The 18,644-nt window shown below is 43.2% G+C and overlaps 2 protein-coding genes across 39 annotated transcripts in view; one reads left to right on the top strand and one right to left on the bottom strand.

Annotated features, from left to right (window-relative positions):
• The first annotated feature begins 664 nt into the window (after positions 1 to 664).
• On the top strand, positions 665 to 12,689 carry CYP51A1 (cytochrome P450 family 51 subfamily A member 1). Its single transcript, XM_083705022.1, has 10 exons — positions 665 to 1,122; positions 1,630 to 1,728; positions 2,701 to 2,877; positions 3,878 to 4,004; positions 5,111 to 5,285; positions 6,652 to 6,771; positions 7,989 to 8,184; positions 9,061 to 9,156; positions 10,822 to 10,990; positions 11,420 to 12,689. The coding sequence occupies exons 1-10, from the start codon at positions 958 to 960 to the stop codon at positions 11,605 to 11,607; spliced, it is 1,512 nt and encodes a 503-aa protein (XP_083561148.1). The 5' UTR covers positions 665 to 957; the 3' UTR covers positions 11,608 to 12,689.
• Positions 12,683 to 18,644, bottom strand: part of AKAP9 (A-kinase anchoring protein 9) — a 109,738-nt gene continuing 103,776 nt past the window's right edge. For all 38 annotated transcript variants that reach the window (XM_083704442.1, XM_083704462.1, XM_083704476.1 and 35 more), the window contains 6 exons: positions 17,377 to 17,577; positions 16,439 to 16,671; positions 15,613 to 15,698; positions 14,456 to 14,579; positions 13,397 to 13,536; positions 12,683 to 13,248 (listed from right to left, as the gene is read on the bottom strand). In XM_083704442.1, the coding sequence (XP_083560568.1) occupies positions 13,205 to 13,248; positions 13,397 to 13,536; positions 14,456 to 14,579; positions 15,613 to 15,698; positions 16,439 to 16,671; positions 17,377 to 17,577 (828 nt within the window). In that variant the 3' untranslated portion in view covers positions 12,683 to 13,204. The remainder of the gene's footprint in view (positions 13,249 to 13,396; positions 13,537 to 14,455; positions 14,580 to 15,612; positions 15,699 to 16,438; positions 16,672 to 17,376; positions 17,578 to 18,644) is intronic.

The raw sequence follows: 18,644 nt of genomic DNA, 5'->3' as shown, positions 1-18,644 counted from the left end.
GAGCTTTCTGTTTATGCTCAGGAAACACATCATGGGCAGGACTCCTGGAAAAGGAGGAGAAATGGGAGGGAACTGGAAGGGGAATATATGCTCTGTGCAAATGACTGTGAACCCGTGCTTGTTTGTGACTTATCACACTTGCTCCTTCCACCTGAGGGCAAAGCCTCATAAGGCTACATTTCATGTTTGTCAAAGTAATGTACATGAAGATCTTTTAAAATTACTGGGTGAGGTTATTTCTTTGCACCACAGGCTGTATCAGAACAACATCTTGCCACTGTGCCTCTGAACTGTTCCCATTATTTTCTCCCAAACATCCTAAGTCATGTCAGAGGAAGTGACCTGGTTTGACTCTTGCGTCTAGGAACTCTATAGACCTTGATGCTAAAAGCTTTTTATTTTCCTGTATGCTGTGGCACTGTGCATGATAACAGAACAGCAACACGGAGGTCTGGAGAAAAAGAAAAACCACAGCCTGGTCTGCTTCTGTCTGCTTAACAGAGACTGGATATATAAAGAATCAATAGAAGCTTCTCACAGCATGGAGACGAAAGGTTTATCAGGACTGCAGGTGAAACAAGCCACCCGGGTGGGTGGGGGGCTCCTCCGCGTGTGCCCTTTGGGCTACTAAGCATGGCTCCGTCTCCTTTTCTCCACAGGTGCAGCACCCCGACCTCTCATCATAGGGTTGTGATTATTATGGGAGATAGTTTGGGATGACGCCCGCCTCACCCTACCTCAGGGCACCTCAGCGTCCGCCTCCTCCAATCACTGCGCCGCCGACACGGTCACCCTGTGGCGGTGCGCTTGCTGATTGGCCTCCGCGCTGCGTTCGTCAGATGGGCAGAGATCGGCCCAGCTCCCGCCGGCGGAGGATAGGCCACGCCCCTCCGCCCGGCTTCTCTCGGCGTCCGAGTCCCCGTGGGTTCTGGTCCTGTGTGCCTCAGAGCCGGGAGGATGATGGCGGCGCCGAGCTTACTGGAAGCGGGCTACTCCTTGCTGGAGAAGGCGGCTGCTGGCAACCCCCTCTCCCTCTTGCTGGCAGCCTCCGCTTTCGCCCTCGGCTTGGGATATTTGCTGCAGCTCGGCTCCCGGCAGAAGAAGCAGCCCAGCGCCGGCCAGGTGGGTCGCGGCGGGGGCGGCATTGGGTGGGCAGAACCTGGATCCGTGCGGATAGTTTGGGGTCACAGCAAACCTGGGCAGCGGGAGGGGAGGCGGCGGGTCCTTGTAGCAGGTGCACCCAAGCACAGGCAGCCGTCCCCTTGGAATGGGCGGCCAAAGAAGGAACAAGGGCACTCTGTGCGTGTGCAGAAATCCCCCTTCCTCAAACGCCTTTGTTTTGTTTCCAGAGAAGAACTCTGTAGTAAAGAAATCAGAGTAAAGAGCCCGGATGCTCGGCATTTCTTTAATTTCTATAAATGCGTGTAGGTGAAAAGATTCATAGGGGCGGTGCTGTTTCCTGATTCCTATCCAAAGTGGATCATTGAATATCTGTCATCCTTTTTTTTAGAGCCAGCCTTGCCGGTTAGCTCAGTTGATTAGATCGCGGTGCTGAAAACAGTTTAGTGAGAGCTGCTTTTTGCTAAACTACGGTATATAACAAAAGGCTTTCTTCTTCTTCTTCTTCAGAATTACCCACCTTACATTTCGTCGAACGTCCCCTTTTTGGGACATGCAATTACATTTGGGAAGAATCCTATCGAATTCTTGGAAAACGCCTATGAAAAAGTGAGTCTATAATCATTTTGCAGTATAATTGTTAGGGCTCCAAAGTAACACAACTATTCAGAATCCTTGAGCTTAAATATTTTAGCTGAAGGAAATTCCAAGACTGAAGTCTCATAGGCTAGCAATGCATCCCATGCAAATATGAGAACCTTGATGCTACTTAAAAAAAAAGAAATGAAAAGCTGTTTTAGAAGATTTTAGAATGCAGTTTGAGTGCTTTCTCTGTATCAGCTCCTAAATCCTCCTCCAAGTGGCTTCTTCACCTCATCTTGTGTGGGGTTTCTGTGGATGTTCGGGATCTGAGTTCTTCTCATGATCGGTTATGCATTTGAGTATATTAGCCTATTGAGACTAATATTTGGGGCAGAGTGATAATAATGGTCTGCCCAAAATCTTAACTAAAATAACAGTAAGTTAGATCAATATTCACATTAGTAGTAAGTGAGTGAACAGGGATGTGGTTAACAGCAACACGCTTTTCAACAGCAAAGCTACCATACTAAGTCATGCTTGGGGTATTGATATAAGGAATCTAAGTACTGGTTTCATTGGGTTTACTCTATGAATAACCTTGGATATTATATTAAATGAAATGAACAGATGCAAATAATCTACGTGTGGTTAGTATAACTTTTTCTATGGGAAGAAGAGTAGGGTAGAATTATAATTGGGTGGGCCTGGTGAATCCCTGGTCATTGTCTACTTTGTCTGGCCATTGCCCATCTGTCTACTTGAACATATATTGTGCCTAAGGTTGCAGCCTAGACACAGTAGATGTCCAGGTAGATGCATTTTTGTTTTCGTTTTTGCTTCTTGTATACAGCCATTTATGTTTTTTAAAGCAGTTACTATACATTTTATGGATTTCAGTGAAAATTCTCACTATCTTTGCTGTATGATAATAAAGTCACATTCTTGTATGCTTCTGTTCCCTGCCCCTTCATTTCCTACCTTCTCGGTTTGTTTCCACAGTACGGTCCTGTATTTAGCTTCACAATGGTGGGGAAGACATTTACATATCTCCTGGGTAGTGACGCTGCTGCTCTTCTGTTCAACAGTAAAAATGAAGACTTGAATGCAGAAGATGTGTATTCACGGCTAACCACACCTGTCTTTGGCAAGGGAGTAGCTTATGATGTACCCAACCCAGTATGTGTTATTTCCATTTCAGTTTATTTACAGTGGTACCTCTGGTTGCGAACAGGATCCGTTCCAGAGGCCCGTTCGCAACATGAAAAGAACACAACCCGCAGCGGTGTGTCTGTGCACACGCAGGTTGCGATTTGCCGCTTCTGCGCATGCACGTGACATCATTTTGCGTGTCTGAGCATGCACATGCGCAAGTGGCGAAACCCGGAAGTAACCCTTTCCTGTACTTCCGGGTTGCCATGGGATGTAACCTGAAAGAATGTAACATGAAGTGCACGTAACATGAGGTATGACTGTACTTTCATGATACATATAGAACACAGCAAGTTGCTGCAATAACAAAACAACAGAGTTAGCTTCAATTACTCATAAGTATTGCTGCCATATTCAGTCTAATACAATTAGCCTAACTAATGACAGAAGATGAAATAGTAGATAGTACAATTTTATAGCTGAATACCCACTCCAGAACTGCTGATACACTCTATCAGGGTGCACTGTATTACTTTATAGTTTAACTCAAGCATAGCAAACTTGACCCTCCAGATGTTTTTGGGACTACAACTCCCATCATCCCTAGCTAACAGGACCAGTGGTCAGGGATGATGGGAATTGTAGTCCCAAAAAATATCCGGCGGGCCAAGTTTGCCTATGCCTGGTTTAACTTACGGTTCACTTCAGAAAGAAGTTATTAGCCTGAAGGCATTTTATATAAAAAAAAGGTTTGGTTCAAAACAAGTTTTTTGTGCAGGCGTAAATGCTTCACAGTCTGTCTTATTATGTCCTGAAAAATTGCCATCTTTGCAATTAGTTCTATAATGTATTATTGGCACAAAATGCCAAAGTGAAACTGATTCTGATGTGGGAAGAAAGTGGAGCATGTGTGCCTTACTTTCTCCTACTAAATTAGTGGCAAACAAGTCCTTACCTTTTTGCTAGTTCATGCCTAAAACATACAAGTTGAATATTTTGTAAATACAGCATTCTTTGCTTTTTAAAGGTATTTCTGGAACAGAAGAAGATGCTTAAAACCGGGCTGAACATAGGCCAGTTTAAAAGCCATATACCAATAATTGAAAAAGAAACTATGGAATATTTTAAAACTTGGGGGGAAAGTGGAGAAAAAAGTAAGTGTATAGTTTGAAATGTTGTGCTTCTATTTGAACCGGGTCATTCTGGAACAAGCGTTATTTGTAACTTCTTAGGTGTATAGAATCCTTTATCAACAACTTCAGGGCAAATAAAATACCCAGTTGCTATCCTATGGGCAACAAATAATGAAATAAAAATGGCAGGAAAAATAACACTATGTGCTCAGTTCCAGACCTGTTTTTGCATAAGGCTTTGGTGCAGGTATCGAAAAGAAGTTTGGAAGGTTTGCCTTCTGCTTTTCCCTATGCACGTTGCTTGAGTAAAAATTGTAGTAAATGGCTACTCATTGGCTCCATCATGATGGATAACTGTTTTTGTTTTCCCCCTCCTTGTTATAATGACCTGAGATGATTGTTTGAAGGGTATACTTTCATTTTTTTTTAAAAAAGATTTTATTGAAATTTTAAAAAGAATACAAAGATTAATATCACATATATTTTTATCAAGGCCAAAAACCGATCTAAATAAAACACAAAGAAGAAAGAAAAGTGAGTACTTTCAGAACCTATTCTAGGGTTAATGTGAGCCTTGTGTGATGTTTTCATCCAGTTTGAGCTATTTCATCCCTATTTAGGACTGAAAATACACATGCAACCAGTTCTGTTCAAACAACCTGATGGCACATTTCATTAAAGCATGTGGTCAGGAATGGATTTACCGGTAGCTCATGGGTCTGAAGTTTCTAGGTTGTAGGCTCTCAAGTTAGATGGGATTTTATAACCCTGTGGGATGGATAACTCTAAATCTGGTTTCAGCACATTTTGTCTGGCCCATTCCTTACCGTATATTTTTTAAAAAAGAAATCCACAATAAATTCTGTCCCATAACTGCTCCCACAGACAAAGGTAAGATACTCACAAGGTAACAGGGTTACAAGGTAGTTTTAGGGCTGCCTTTACTTTTACTTTATTTTATTTTCCATGTAAAAACCATTTCCAGCATCTAGAAACAGTAGTTTCTGCCACACATGGCAAAAATGGACTGTGTTCATTTATTTTTGAGGTTCATTTTGATGGTAAACGTGAATTCTTCCTCTGATTTACTGAATTCCCTTTAATGTACTCTTTCCCTCTATGCACAGACTTGTTTACAGCACTTTCAGAACTAATAATTTTGACAGCAAGTCACTGTTTACATGGGAAGGAGATAAGAAGCATTCTTGACGAGAAGGTAGCACAGCTCTATGCCGATTTGGATGGGGGATTTTCTCATGCAGCTTGGCTTTTGCCAGGCTGGCTGCCTTTGCCCAGCTTCAGGTACTGAGAAACTTGATGAGCAGATTAACTTTAGTTAATCAAATATGCATTTCATCCCGCCCTCCATAAGGAGTTATGGGCTTTCTATGCAGTTCTCTTTCCTTTGTTACACCATCACAACAACCCTGTCAATTAAATTGGTCTTAGTGATGTTGTACTTCAGGGTGGAGCAGGGATTCACATGAATTATGTTGTGCTGTAACCTGAGATACTTAACTTCACTAATGTTTCAGTTCAATTCCAGTTTACGCTACTATACTTCTTGATGTTTTGTTTATTTACTGAGTGCTGCTAAAACAGAACACTTAGTATTTAGCTTAAATATTAATTTGGTTTCACAGCATTTATTTTCGAATCCATAGCCACAACATTCTACGTATGAGTCAGTCCTGCTTAAGGACCTCTTTGCTCTTTATGTGGTGTGGGAGCTGCTTCAGTGCAGCCCCTTGCCAGCCCATGGAGGACCGCCAAATTCCACTGTTTTCTATGCCAGTATTGGCCTGGTTTTCAAAAGGGGAAATACCAGCATGAGAAGGGAGCAATCTCCCTTTAAACCAAAACAAAGCCTCCATTACTGTTGGTGCTAGACTATGAAGTACAGATTAGAATGTGGATTGTTTCTCAGCATGCCAGTGTTTGTCAGATACAGTGGTACCTCAGGTTACATACGCTTCAGGTTACATATGCTTCAGGTTACAGACTCCGCTAACCCAGAAATAGTGCTTCAGGTTAAGAACTTTGCTTCAGGATAAGAACAGAAATCGTGCTCTGGCGGCGCAGCGGCAGCAGGAGGCCCCATTAGCTAAAATGGTGCTTCAGGTTAAGAACAGTTTCAGGTTAAGAACGGACCTCTGGAATGAATTACGTACGTAACCCTAGGTACCACGCATATTGAAAGAAAGTCCCACCTTTCAGGTAGGAGTATCACATTAGCCCAGGGGTCAGCAAACTTTTTCAGCAGGGGGCCGGCCCACTGTCCCTCAGACCTTGTGGGGGGCCAGACTATATTTTTTGGGGGAAATGAACAAATTCCTATGCCCCACTAATAACCCAGAGATGCATTTTAAATAAAAGCACACATTCTACTCATGTAAAAAGACGCTGATTCCCGGACCGTCCACAGGCCGGATTTAGAAGGCGATTGGGCCGGATCCGGCCCCTGGGCCTTAGTTTTCCTACCCATGCATTAGCCTCTCAGTAAGTACACTCTTGTATAGAATTGTAGGGGCAATCTAGTATCAATCTTGATACAGCCTTTTAAGGAGCAATGCAGGCAACATGCATGTGTGTTGAAATTCAAACCCTGTAGATTAATTTTTTCCCCTTCTAAACATGCTGTTACTTACATGGATTGTTTTAATTTCAGGCGCAGAGATAGAGCCCACAATAAGATAAAGTCCATTTTTTACGAAATAATTCAGAAACGACGGAAGTCTTTGGCAAGAGAGGACGATATGCTTCAAACACTGCTGGATGTTACCTACAAGTACGTGATGTAGCAAAAAGGTTGCTGTTAGTTCCAGGAAGGTCTTTTCAGCTCTGAGTTTCCAACAACTTTTTATTCAGGAAGATAAAATAGCAGCAGAGCAACTAGTAGCCTGACTTATCAGAAGCAGAGCAGGATTTTTTGCAGTGCCAACCCTGCCCCTCACTGCAAATGCAGTGGAAGGGCACAGTATGAATATTTCTAATAAATTGTCCTAGCAATCCTGAAATGATTCTATGTACCGTATTTTTCACCCTATAGGACACACTTTTCCCCCTCCAAAAAGGAAGGGGAAATCTGTGTGCGTCCTATGGGGCGAATGCAGGCTTTCGCTGAAGTTTGGAGAGCGAAAGGGGTCGGTGCGCACCGACCCCTCTCGCTCTCCAGGCTTCAGGAAGCTATCAGCAGTATAGCTGAAGGAGCATCTCCACCCCCATCGTTCTGCCCGGACGCTGAGGTCCAGCGCCGAGGGCCTTCTGGCGGTTCCCTCATTGCGAGAAGCAAAGCTACAGGGAACCAGGCAGAGGGCCTTCTCGGTAGTGGCGCCCGCCCTGTGGAACGCCCTTCCAGCAGATGTCAAAGTGATAAACAACTACCTGACATTCAGAAGACATCTTAAGGCAGCCCTGTTCAGGGAAGTTTTTAACGTGTGATATTTTAGTGTATTTTTGGTTTCTATGGAAGCCGCCCAGAGTGGCTGGGGAGGCCCAGCCAGATGGGCGGGGTATAAAAAATAAATTATTATTATTATTATTATTATTATGGGGAGCCCGCGGGAGTTCCCACAGGGCTCCCTAGGCTGCGGATAGCAGCCTGCTGCCTGGAGTGTGGGGCACGCTGAAGCAGAGCGCCCCGAGCTTCAGGCAGATATCCGCAGCCTAGGTAGCCCTGCGGGAGTTGCCACAAGGCTCCCTAGGTTGCGGATAGCAGCCTGCTTGCCTGGAGCGCTGGGCGCGCTGAAGCAGAGCGCCCTGTGCTTCAGGCAGATATCCACGGCTGGGGGGGGAATAAATTCCCCCCCTTTATCCCCCCCCCAAAAAAGCTAGGTGCGTCCTATAGGGCGAAAAATACGGTATTTTGCTTGAATTAATTTGAATTTGTTTTAGCAGAAATGGAAAACAGCAGCCACCCAGAGGATTGTGTTCATGAAATCGTTTTTTTTTACTTCCTTGTTCAAGTCGCGCATATGACCTATGTTGTCTGTTTTTAAAATCTAGAGATGGCCATTACCTATCAGATGATGAAATTGCTGGGATGCTTATTGGGCTGCTGTTGGCAGGGCAGCACACATCTTCAACTACAAGCACTTGGCTTGGCTTCTTTTTGGCTAGAGATAAATCAATCCAGGAGCGATGTTATGGGGAGCAAAAAGCAGTGTGTGGGGAAGACTTGCTTTCATTAAGCTATGACCAGGTTTGTAGGTTCTGTAATTCCTTTTAAGCATTTGTGTGTGAATGCATGCAAGTTCCTTAAATGTTTAGGCGGAATTAGTTGAGAGAACAGGTTTTCAGAGGGCTTTTTAGTTCTTGGTTTTTAATTATGAGTGAAGTTAAATCCCCTAAATTGGGGGGGGGGGGGAATTGGTGGGCCTTCCTATCTGGCGAAGCCATGTCCACCTGCCCTGCATGTAATATATGATGCCAGGTGTGGGGCAGGTAAAGGTGAGTCTTGGCTGAAAGGGAGCTTGAAGGCAAGACTGATTGGCAACGTCTGCAAAGCCTTTTACAAAAGTGCTATTTTCTACAGTGCTTTGAATGGAGTTTCTGAACATCTGACAATCAGCTGCTTCTCTGATCTTCAGGAATCCCCTTGAAAGCCTTGTGTAAAGTAGCAAGCAGAAGAGCTCACTTGCCATCAGTCAGAATAAGGATGAGTGGAGATAATTATCTGGCCCGCTAGAGAGGTTCCTACCTTTGCCCTAGCTCAGCCAGTAAAAGCATGTGACTCTTAATCTTAGGGTCAAGTTCTACTTTGGGCAAGAAGATTCCTGCATTGCAGGGGATTGGATGGGATGACCTTTGAGGTCCCTTCCAAGAATTCTATGATTCTAGGTGTAATGAGAGTTTGGACCAGAGTTAAGATTGAGCAGTATTATGGATGCTAATGTAAAATTACACACAAACATGTAGTTTCTTTTTCTCCAATTACATAGAGGAAACATGTTTTAAATTGCTTTAGTTCTGCTGGAAGATAACGATCTGCTGTTTAGTTTCATGCTAAATTATGTTTCTTTCACTAAAGGACGTTATCCGTATAGATATGCACAAGGTTTGTTTTACTCTTTCGTAGCTCAAAGAGATGACTTTCTTGGAACTTTGCTTGAAAGAAACATTAAGACTTCGACCTCCTATAATGACTATGATGAGGATGGCTAAAACTCCCCAAGTAAGAATCTTTGTTTGTTTCAGCGATATGTTAAAGCAGAAATAATACTTGATGAGGCGGTAAGTGGAATGTCTGGTGGGCAGAGCCATCTTCCTGGCATTGCTGCTTCTCTGGGCAGCAGAGAAGAGGAGCCAGCGATACTCCTGCTGGTGAACTGTGACTCTGACCTCACCCCTTCCTACTAGGTAGCAGTGATGTCAAGGTGCCACTACTGACCAGAAGAGTACGTTCCAAAAGCAATATGAAGTTGCAAACATTACTTTTATTGACAAATAACAGTACAAAAGGTGGAATAGTTCTAACCTCTTGATTTCTCCCCTTCTAAATGATGCGATCAGTTAAAGTAACCGGGCAGACACAGTTATGTATGAGGCTGTTGTAGTACCTAAAACTTAATACATGGGCAAAGTAGTCCTTGGAGGTGGGGTTGAAGAAGAAGGGAGTTTATGGCAGATGAGTTAATGCTTACTTCCAAAGCCCTGCTGTGTTTACACTGGCCAGGGTGGAAGGTTGGGGTGGGAATAATCTCCCTCCCAAACTACATCAGCTTGAGGGTGGGAGTAGGGTTGTGGCTGGTTTGAAGATCTAAGGAAAAGAGGAACTAAGGGTTTCCACAACATGCCCCCTTTCCATTGGATACCGTCCTTGGAGCACTAACAGCAGAGGAGTGGCGATGGTGGAGCTTTTAACTCCCACAAGGAGGACTCTAGTGCTGGACCTCCCTTTCTGACTGCAGAGAAGAAACCCTGTGCTATCTTATAGCCTCTCTGCTGCTCTTCCAGGAGTTCAGGACTGCTGCTTGCCTTAAATTATTTCCAGCAGTTGGCCGATTACTGATGTGCTAAGCAATATCTTAAGGACATTTCAGCATCTTTGTCAACTACCCTGGTATAAAATATCGGCTCTGCATTTAGGCCCCAACATACTTGTGTTGGTTTTTGTTTTTGGCTAAGTGATAAAAAGTACTAGGTATATAAGAAGAGAATTCTCTGGATGCCAAGATTCAGGTTTGGGACAAGTACTCTTTGGTGAGAGAACCCCAGCAGAGATTTAAGATCACAAAACATGCAGCAAAGTGCTGTTGGATCTTTAAAATATTCCATTCTAAGTTGCTTCCAAATTTCCCCACTTTCCTTAACACAGAAAAAGACTAGACGTTTGGTAAATAAAAAATGGTTTACTAATAAACTCTTCATATGCTTTTCCATACAGTAGTCAGAATAGGGGGTAGTAAAACCTAGGTTCTAAAGTAGTGTTTCTAAATTATTTGGTATAGACACACCAAGGCGGCTGGCTGAAGCCATGTGGTCTGAGCTTGGAGCATCTAGCTTAGACTTCCTTATTGGTAGAGTTCACATGCTGGAATGGAAAGAACAAAGGCTTGATCCCTTCCTCCCAAGGTGAGAGGAGGAGTGACCTAGCTAAGCCAAGCAGGACAGCTTAAGCTATGGTCTTAACCCCTTCATGCATTAATTAGACTTAAGCATATTGGTTATAGGAGGATGACCCACAACTTAAGCAAACATAGCCTTAGCTGGGATAGTGATAATACATTTCGGTTGATGATATGAGTGGTACATGAATAGTATTAGTAAATCAACTATCCAAACTTTTGATGGGTTGGATTTGAATGTACACTTGATAAAAGTGTTTTCTTGCTTTTAGACAGTTGCTGGGTATACAATTCCACCTGGTCATCAAGTTTGTGTATCTCCCACTGTCAATCAGAGACTTAAGGATTGTTGGACAGAAAATGTAGATTTCAAACCAGAGCGTTATCTCCAAGATAACCCCGCAGCTAAAGAGAAGTTTGCGTATGTGCCGTTTGGTGCTGGTAAGTTGGTTGTAGTAGATGTCCTCCAAATAAGGGATACAATCATTGCCACCTTCAGTCATTTAAAAACAAACAAGCAAAAGACTTTAATTTAAAAAAAAATAATTTGCGGCATGGACTGGACACCTGTCAGTCCTCATTTTTTGAAAAGTGGAGTATCAGTGTCTCTAGCTAATCTCTTGAAAATGCAGGCACTTGGCTAATAAACAGTAACTGAGGATCCAACAGGTAAAGACCTATCCCACAGCAACCTGTTTTTGTTCCCATGAAGCAGACCTTGTTACACCAGGCATCCAGTTTTGAGGCATCCTGTGGCCCTTCACCCCCCCCCCCGGGAGTTTAGGATTGCTCCCTTATACAGATCTAATTTCTTGGTGGTACAAGAATGTTTGCAAACGTAAAATAAAGACACTTTTAATTTTCTTTTAGGTCGTCATCGTTGTATTGGAGAGAACTTTGCTTATATTCAAATTAAGACAATTTGGTCAACACTTCTGCGTTTGTATGAATTTGATTTGGTGGACGGTTATTTCCCTACCATAAATTATACAACTATGATCCATACACCCACTAACCCTATCATTAGATACAAAAGGAGATCAAACAGCACAACATAGCTTCTTGCAGCTGAACTGCAGAGACATTTCTGTACAAGTTATGTGAAGACAGTTAAAAGAAGTGGCTGTTCCTAGCCTATAGTATTGTGAAGAAGTGTGGAAAGTTTGTGCTATTGGGAGTACTAAGTGGGGGGGGATGTTTGCTTTTTATGTTTCTATCATTTCTTACCCTGTACTTCTGATTCTGTAATGTGAATGTGTTCTAATATATGTGCCTTTTAAAAGAAAACTATTAATCTTTGGTAGGTTTAGAAATACAAACCACTTTTTTTTAAAAAAATGTAAATGGATTAATGAGAATGTATTTTGGTTCCTTTAAAATGTTGGGATAAAAAAATAGGATCCTGCTTCATTGACTCCAGTAGTTTCATTTAAACTTGTGAAAAAACCTGGTCTAGTGGAATGCTGATTAAGCCAAAGATGACTAATCATGAGAGCTGTAGATCATAGATGTTACTGTTTTCCAGAGGTGACTTTCTGCCTGTGGCAGAGTTCCACTTGCAAAACACTGGATACAACCCTTAGTTTTTAAATTGGGCAATGCCAAAATGACAACTTTAATGCAATTTACAGTTAGGCAATTGGGTTGAGATTAATACTTTAGATTAATACTTTAGAAGGCTCTCATGGGTGTAGTGCCCTCAGTATGGACTGGGAGTAGAACAGAGGAACAACCAGGTGACTTGTTTACACCTGAGAATCAGACATTCTCCCCCTCCCCCATTTCTCACAAATGCACAAGCAACTCCCCATATTATATTTGTGCATAATCGTGCAGACACAAGCTGGGCGGGCAGCTGATGCGTAGGGAAGACGCTTCCCCTCCGACTCACGAGGAGACCACTGGGGCAGGTCTCCTGAGCAAGGACGACTCTCCAGGGTTCTCTCCATTTTGCACATTTTCATGTATGCATGTGGGGGCCCGGAACATAACCCCTGTGTAAATGGGGAACCGCCTGTAACAATAAAAATGTTGTAGCGCCTTAAAAACAGTCTTATTTTAGCTAGCCAGAAGACTGGCTTTTTTTTCAGCAGACCTAAAGTTTCAAAATAAATTTTGAACACAAGTCACACATTTAAAAGGATGAAATCATCTTTATTTCAGTACTTTGACAAAATACCCATAAAATTCAAAACTTCTACCTTTACAAAAATAGGTCTCTACGGGTGATATTGTTTCTCTGCAGTGCCAGTAGCAAATAGGATAAAATCATGAAAAGTCCTTCACTTATAGCCTCATCAGAAACTGTTGTGCACACCTGGGAGCTACACACTCGGCAATCTCAAGACATAAACATTTCAACCTCTCAAACCGCCTGATAAATACACTTTAAATAATTTAATTGTTTAAATTAGCATTCCACAAATATACATGAAATTTAATGATCGGTTTCAAATGTCCACAAAAAGTGCCTATATACATAAGTTCCAGTCTTGGTGAAGATGCCAGCAAGGTGAACTGCATACAATCATTGAGCTGTGTTCATGTTGGTCCCACAATATACACATACGAAAAGCACAGCAGCAGCAGCAGCAGCAGAGTTGCAAAAGGCATTTCATCTGATATCACTACCAGCGGTGAAAAAGGTCACAAGGATTATCTTCTGATACCAGAATGCAGTTGAGTATATGAAGCAGGTGCTGTGGACCAAAATGAAACACATTAGTGGGTGTGGTGCGGCTTTGAAAATTTCAGACTTCCTGAAATTAACACAATGATCGATGTGAACAGCAGTTGTTTACAGAAATACAACTTGGAGTGCAATAATTTCAAAAGAACATTGTTTACCTGACTGTACACTGCCAAGCCGCCTCTGTAAAGCCTCCAGGCGGTTGATATAATCTGTCAAAGCCCTGTCAGGATCATAATTCTGCAGCTGAGAACATGCGAGGGAGACTGGGCTTAAATCGGTGTGGATGCCCAGGTACCTTAGAATGGAGAGAGAAGCCACAAAAGATATCAGTTGCTGTAAAGTGCCTTCAGGTTGCAGAATGCGACAAATACTGTTCATGATTACTGAATCATACGAAGATATGGTACAGAAGACATGTTACAGAAACTACGCCAAATAAGTGCAACAGGTATGTCAATATACAATCCTCAGGCATTTATGCTGATCCTTCTGTAAAAGCCGTAATAACTTCCCTGCTGGCTGTTAAGCACCAGGCACTCTGACCATGCTATGTAAAATAACAAGAGTACAAGAGGGCAGCTCCCTCCCCAAGGAGCTTCCAATCTAAATTGTGACACGGAGTATTAGGTTGATCAGATCAAAGGTCCAACTAGCCAGTCATCCTGTTTCCAACTGTAGCCAATTACAAGCCACCGGGAAGTCCATAAGCAGGACGCAAAAGTCAACGCTGCCTCCCCGCATCTGGTACTGAAAATGCGCACAGCCTTTTATGGTGTGTGTAGATTCCATTTATGAATTTGTCTGTTCCCTTTTAAAAGCTATGGAAGTCCCTGGCCCTTGCCACAGTATGTGGCAGGTAAATCCATTCATTGATTATGTGGTGCAAGGGAGCATGTGTTCAATTGCCCTGATTCTACTACCAATACATTTTGTTGGTTGAAACCCCCCACCCAGTTCTAGTGTTTGAGAAAGGGACATGCATTTTTAGCATTTTCTCTCCTTGTGAGCCAGTATTCATGCCTAAGGAATGGCTTCCTTGGTCAAGTCAGGGTCCAGCATTCCGTTTCCAGCAAAGTTCACAAAACATGGCATAAAGATGACAGCCTCTCTTAGCTTGCTTTGTCCCCAGTACCTCTGAAAATAGAAGCTACATGCTAATTTGCTTCAGCAGCCCATCACAGACATGCAAGTAAAGAACAAACACTGATATTTACCTATGCTGATAGCTTAGAGGAGATCTAAGTGATTCCAGCTCTGATCTAGATCTGTAAGATGAATGCCTATGTTCTCCAAAGAGCTCCAGACCACCAGGGAAGGAATCAGGTCGCAGGTCATTACCTACGTAAACAAACAAATTAACTTTCTGCTAAGGAGAAGCAGCAAATTAAAGACTCCCATTTCTGCACACCAGCAGCATTTAATGAACTTGTTTCTTGTAGCTTATGGGTGAAAATCATTGAAACGGGTGGCCTTGTTTACAAATCATGCTGTCACCATTCAAGCCTGTGCTGCAGCCATGAGGGCTTAGAAGTATCACCTTAAACCCGCAAAGTTTTGTTTAATTTACAACCCAGAAGCTGAGCCTTTCCAAAGAGGTCAAAGTATAATTTCTGGGCTTCGCTTACTGGTTCTGAGCATTTAAATACAGTGTTCAAAACTCTCTCCTCAAATCAACACTATGGACTCTTTTCACAAAAATACAGAAATTTGAGTGTCAGGATAGTATCACAAGTCTCCAACAATTCTTCGTATCATGCTACATGATTGCATTTTATTGCCTATTTAAAGCCACAATGTCTGGTTTTGCAATTTAGAAGAAAAGCCTAGGCCAGTTAAATATCTAGTAGTGCAGAAGGCAAACCTCTGATGGTCACAGAATAGTAGACGAAAGCAAATGGTATAAGCACTTGTTTAAGTTTGCTTAAGCACTAAGCTCTGACTACAATGAAATCGAAGTATGCGGTACTTTGTGGAGATGACTGTCAGAGTATGGAGGGCTCTGATACCTCATCAGCTTCCCCATCCACTGTGTGAATGGAATGTGTGACTTGGCTCGGGTTTGTATTCTACAGCACAGAATTTTAAAAATGTGCTACTTTGCATCTATTTAGTTCCTCTCTCCAAAGTATGGCCATGGTAACACTGGTGTGATCACTTTAAGATCACCTGAGAACCACCAACAAACAATTTCAAGAAAGCTATCCTTATATATGCATGACAGACATACACACACTCTTCTCTGAATGGGGGAAAATGTCCCTCAAAAACCAAACCACTGGCAAAAGTTTATCTCATTGCTAACCTTAAAAAATGAGACACTGGTCTCTAGGACTACCAGACCTTAAAAGGGAATCTGTCAAAAATTATTTACCTGTGTTCTGGCTAAAACCATCTCTGTTGATGCCTGTTAAACTATAACCAGTTACTCGGTGCCACCGACGAACTAGAAACTTCATTCTGCAATTTGAAAATGAACAAAGAAAGACTTGTCTAAACATTTCTGATGCAAACAACAGGATTAGAATTCTCCATAGATACATGAAACAGTCTTACATAGCCAATCTCTAAATCAGCTAATGCAACTTGCTGGGCAGAGCAAACCAATGGCAGTGGGAAAGAAGTGCCAAATCTGGAGGGCTGTCAATCTCATGCCACCCAGGGTCAAAGGGAGGGGGGCTGTGCTTTCACTTATCAGGAGAGCTAAGGATTCAAAGCCGCCTCTTGGCCTGTCTCCCTGATCAGCTTTGGAGAAGAGACAGCCACAAAGGTTCCTGCAGCCACAATGAAGTGGCCTCCAGGAATGGAGTTCCTTCTCTGCTTTCAGAGAAAGATCATAGGTCCCCCGGGATGAACTTCCAGGGACCACAGCACTGCACCCCAACACTGCTTTTATAATACATTTTTAAAATAATGTAGGCTTGTTTTTTGTGACTATAAACATAGATAAACTAAATAATAAGTTGTACAATTAGTGACATTCAGGAGAGAAAAATGAATCATGTTTTCTTAGGTACTGCGAGTAGAACACATGCCATAGAATCTCTTGATTTGTTTTCCGTCCATGATACGTAACTTTGCAGTGACACAGGGGCTCAGATTTAAATGGAGTGGACGCCTACTTACATAATTTTATTTCTTTACACATGCAGGTCATGTATTTGGTTCACTTTATACAAAACAAATGTCCTGTATCATACCTTGAAATTGCGATTAATACTCTAACTGCTGAGCGGAACCGAGTGAAACTCTTTGAACGGCGAGTGATCACCTCTAGGTCTGTGTAGGAAGGCTGCCCACCCATTCTGGCAAGGAGGGATAAGGTGGCGTCTTCACACTCCTGAAACCCGCCCAATAAGAGCAACAAATATTTCTTCTGGTATATGAGAGCCTTCCGAAAGCTCTCTGCTCTCAGGTATCTGCCATAAATTCTCTAGAAAGGAAAGGAAATAAAATAATGTATTAAGAAATAACACTCTTTGTCATGTCTGATGTCCGAATGGAGGTCATTCTTTCCACCTATCCTAGGAATGGGGAATTTTGTTGAACTACAACTCTCACCAGCCCCAGCCAGCATGGCCAATGGTCAGAGATGATAGGAGTTGTGGTGCAGCAATCTCTGGAGGGCCACAGCTTCCCCAGCCCTGTCCACTACCCATGCAGCTCCTGAAGTTAGTATTGCAGTTTGAGGAGCTGCAACTTCAACCTTAACTGGCAAAGCGAAAAGGCTCCACTTGCATGCAGGATCTTCTTCCTCTGAACTTCAACCAAGTGCAGAATGTTGGCCTTTTCCTTTCATTTATCCGAAGGAAAAATCGGAAGAAAAACAAAAGAAAGGAAAGGAAAGGTGTTAAGCAGACTAGGATGTGACAGGCCAGGGCTCAAATCTCCACCCAGCCTTGAATTGAGTTTGGGCCAGTCACAGTCTGTCAGCCTAAGCTACCACACAGAGTTGTTACAAGGATAAAATGGCAAGTGGGAGAATGATGAAGGCCACCTTGAGCTTCTTGGAGAAAAGGTGGGATATAAATGCAATAATAAGCATTTTGCCTCAGATTAATGCAAGAAGAAAAAATCAAATAATATTCTTAACAATAGAACAAAATGTCCAAACAACAGGCCATGAAAGGCCTCTTACCTTTAAAGCAGCATTTTCTGAATCTGACCCCAGTTCTCTCAGGAAAGCCTCATTCCTTAATTCTGCCCTCAGTTTGGCCAGCTCTGCTTCGGCCTGCTTCAGGGACTGTTGCAAAATCAATTTCTCTTTGTTCCAGAGCTCTCTTTCAGAAGAAAGGAGAGTATCGACACTGCCTCCATTGTTCAGCGACAGCCTGAAAGTCTTGTGAAATTTCAGAAGAAATGCAGAATTAAGTCCACTGGTACCAACAAGGCAAACACCAATTTCAGGGGAGGAATCTTCCTCAGGTCTAGGAGGGGAGTAAAAGTTTAAATCTCCCCTCCAGCAAAAGACAGTAGCTCGGTGGTACAGCATCTTGCTTTGTGCACAAAAAAGTCTGAAGCTCAATCCCCCAGCATCTCCAGGTAGGGCAGGGAAAGAACCCTGCCTGAAATCTTGAAGGTATTGCCAGTAAGTATAGACAAAACTCATGAGCTATACAGACCAACTGTCTGACTCAGTATAGGGCAAGCTTCCTAAAACTGCTAGGATCCTAATCATTGTTTAGTAAAGGTAAAGGGACCCCTGACCATTAGGTCCAGTCGTGGCCAACTCTGGAGATGCGGCGCTCATCTCACTTTATTGGCCGAGGGAGCTGGCGTACAGCTTCCGGGTCATGTGGCCAGCATGACTAAGCCGCTTCTGGTGAACCAGAGCAGTACACGGAAACGCCGTTTACCTTCCCACCTGAGCGGTACCTATTTATCTACTTGCACTCTGAAGTGCTTTCGAACTGCTAGGTTGGCAGGAGCAGGGACCGAGCAATGGGAGCTCACCCTGTCGCAGGGATTCGAACCGCCAACCTTCTGATCAGCAAGTCCTAGGCTCTGTGGTTTAACCCAAAGCGCCACCCGCGTCCCAGGATTGTTTACCAGCCAGCTAATGAGTGCAGAGAGAACACAAGAGAGCTCCTCAGCTGGTCGCTGTCATTTGGTGCCCATGGAAACACAGCCAAGCAAGAGGCGGGTGGGGGAGAGAAAACAGACATTGTAAATGTTGATCTGGTTCATTTCCATGGACCTTGTTTCCCGAGACAAGGCAGAAGGGCTTCAAATCCTATAGGTGACTCTTAATGATACAGTCTGAGAAAGATAGGAGTATGGCCAGCTGCCAGCCAGCAGAATATAGGAGACACAGGAGAAGTGGGAGAAGGTAAGGGCAGGGATGGTGAAGTTATTCAGTCCCAGCCATTGAGGGAACAAAGCTGGGTGCTATGCCCAGAGGTCAGG

The sequence above is a fragment of the Podarcis gaigeae genome, assembly GCF_964106915.1.
Source record: "Podarcis gaigeae genome assembly, chromosome: 12".
Classification (NCBI taxonomy): Eukaryota; Metazoa; Chordata; class Lepidosauria; order Squamata; family Lacertidae; genus Podarcis; species Podarcis gaigeae.
Note: the sequence above shows the minus strand (reverse complement) of the source record. Positions and strands in the feature narration are given on the sequence as shown.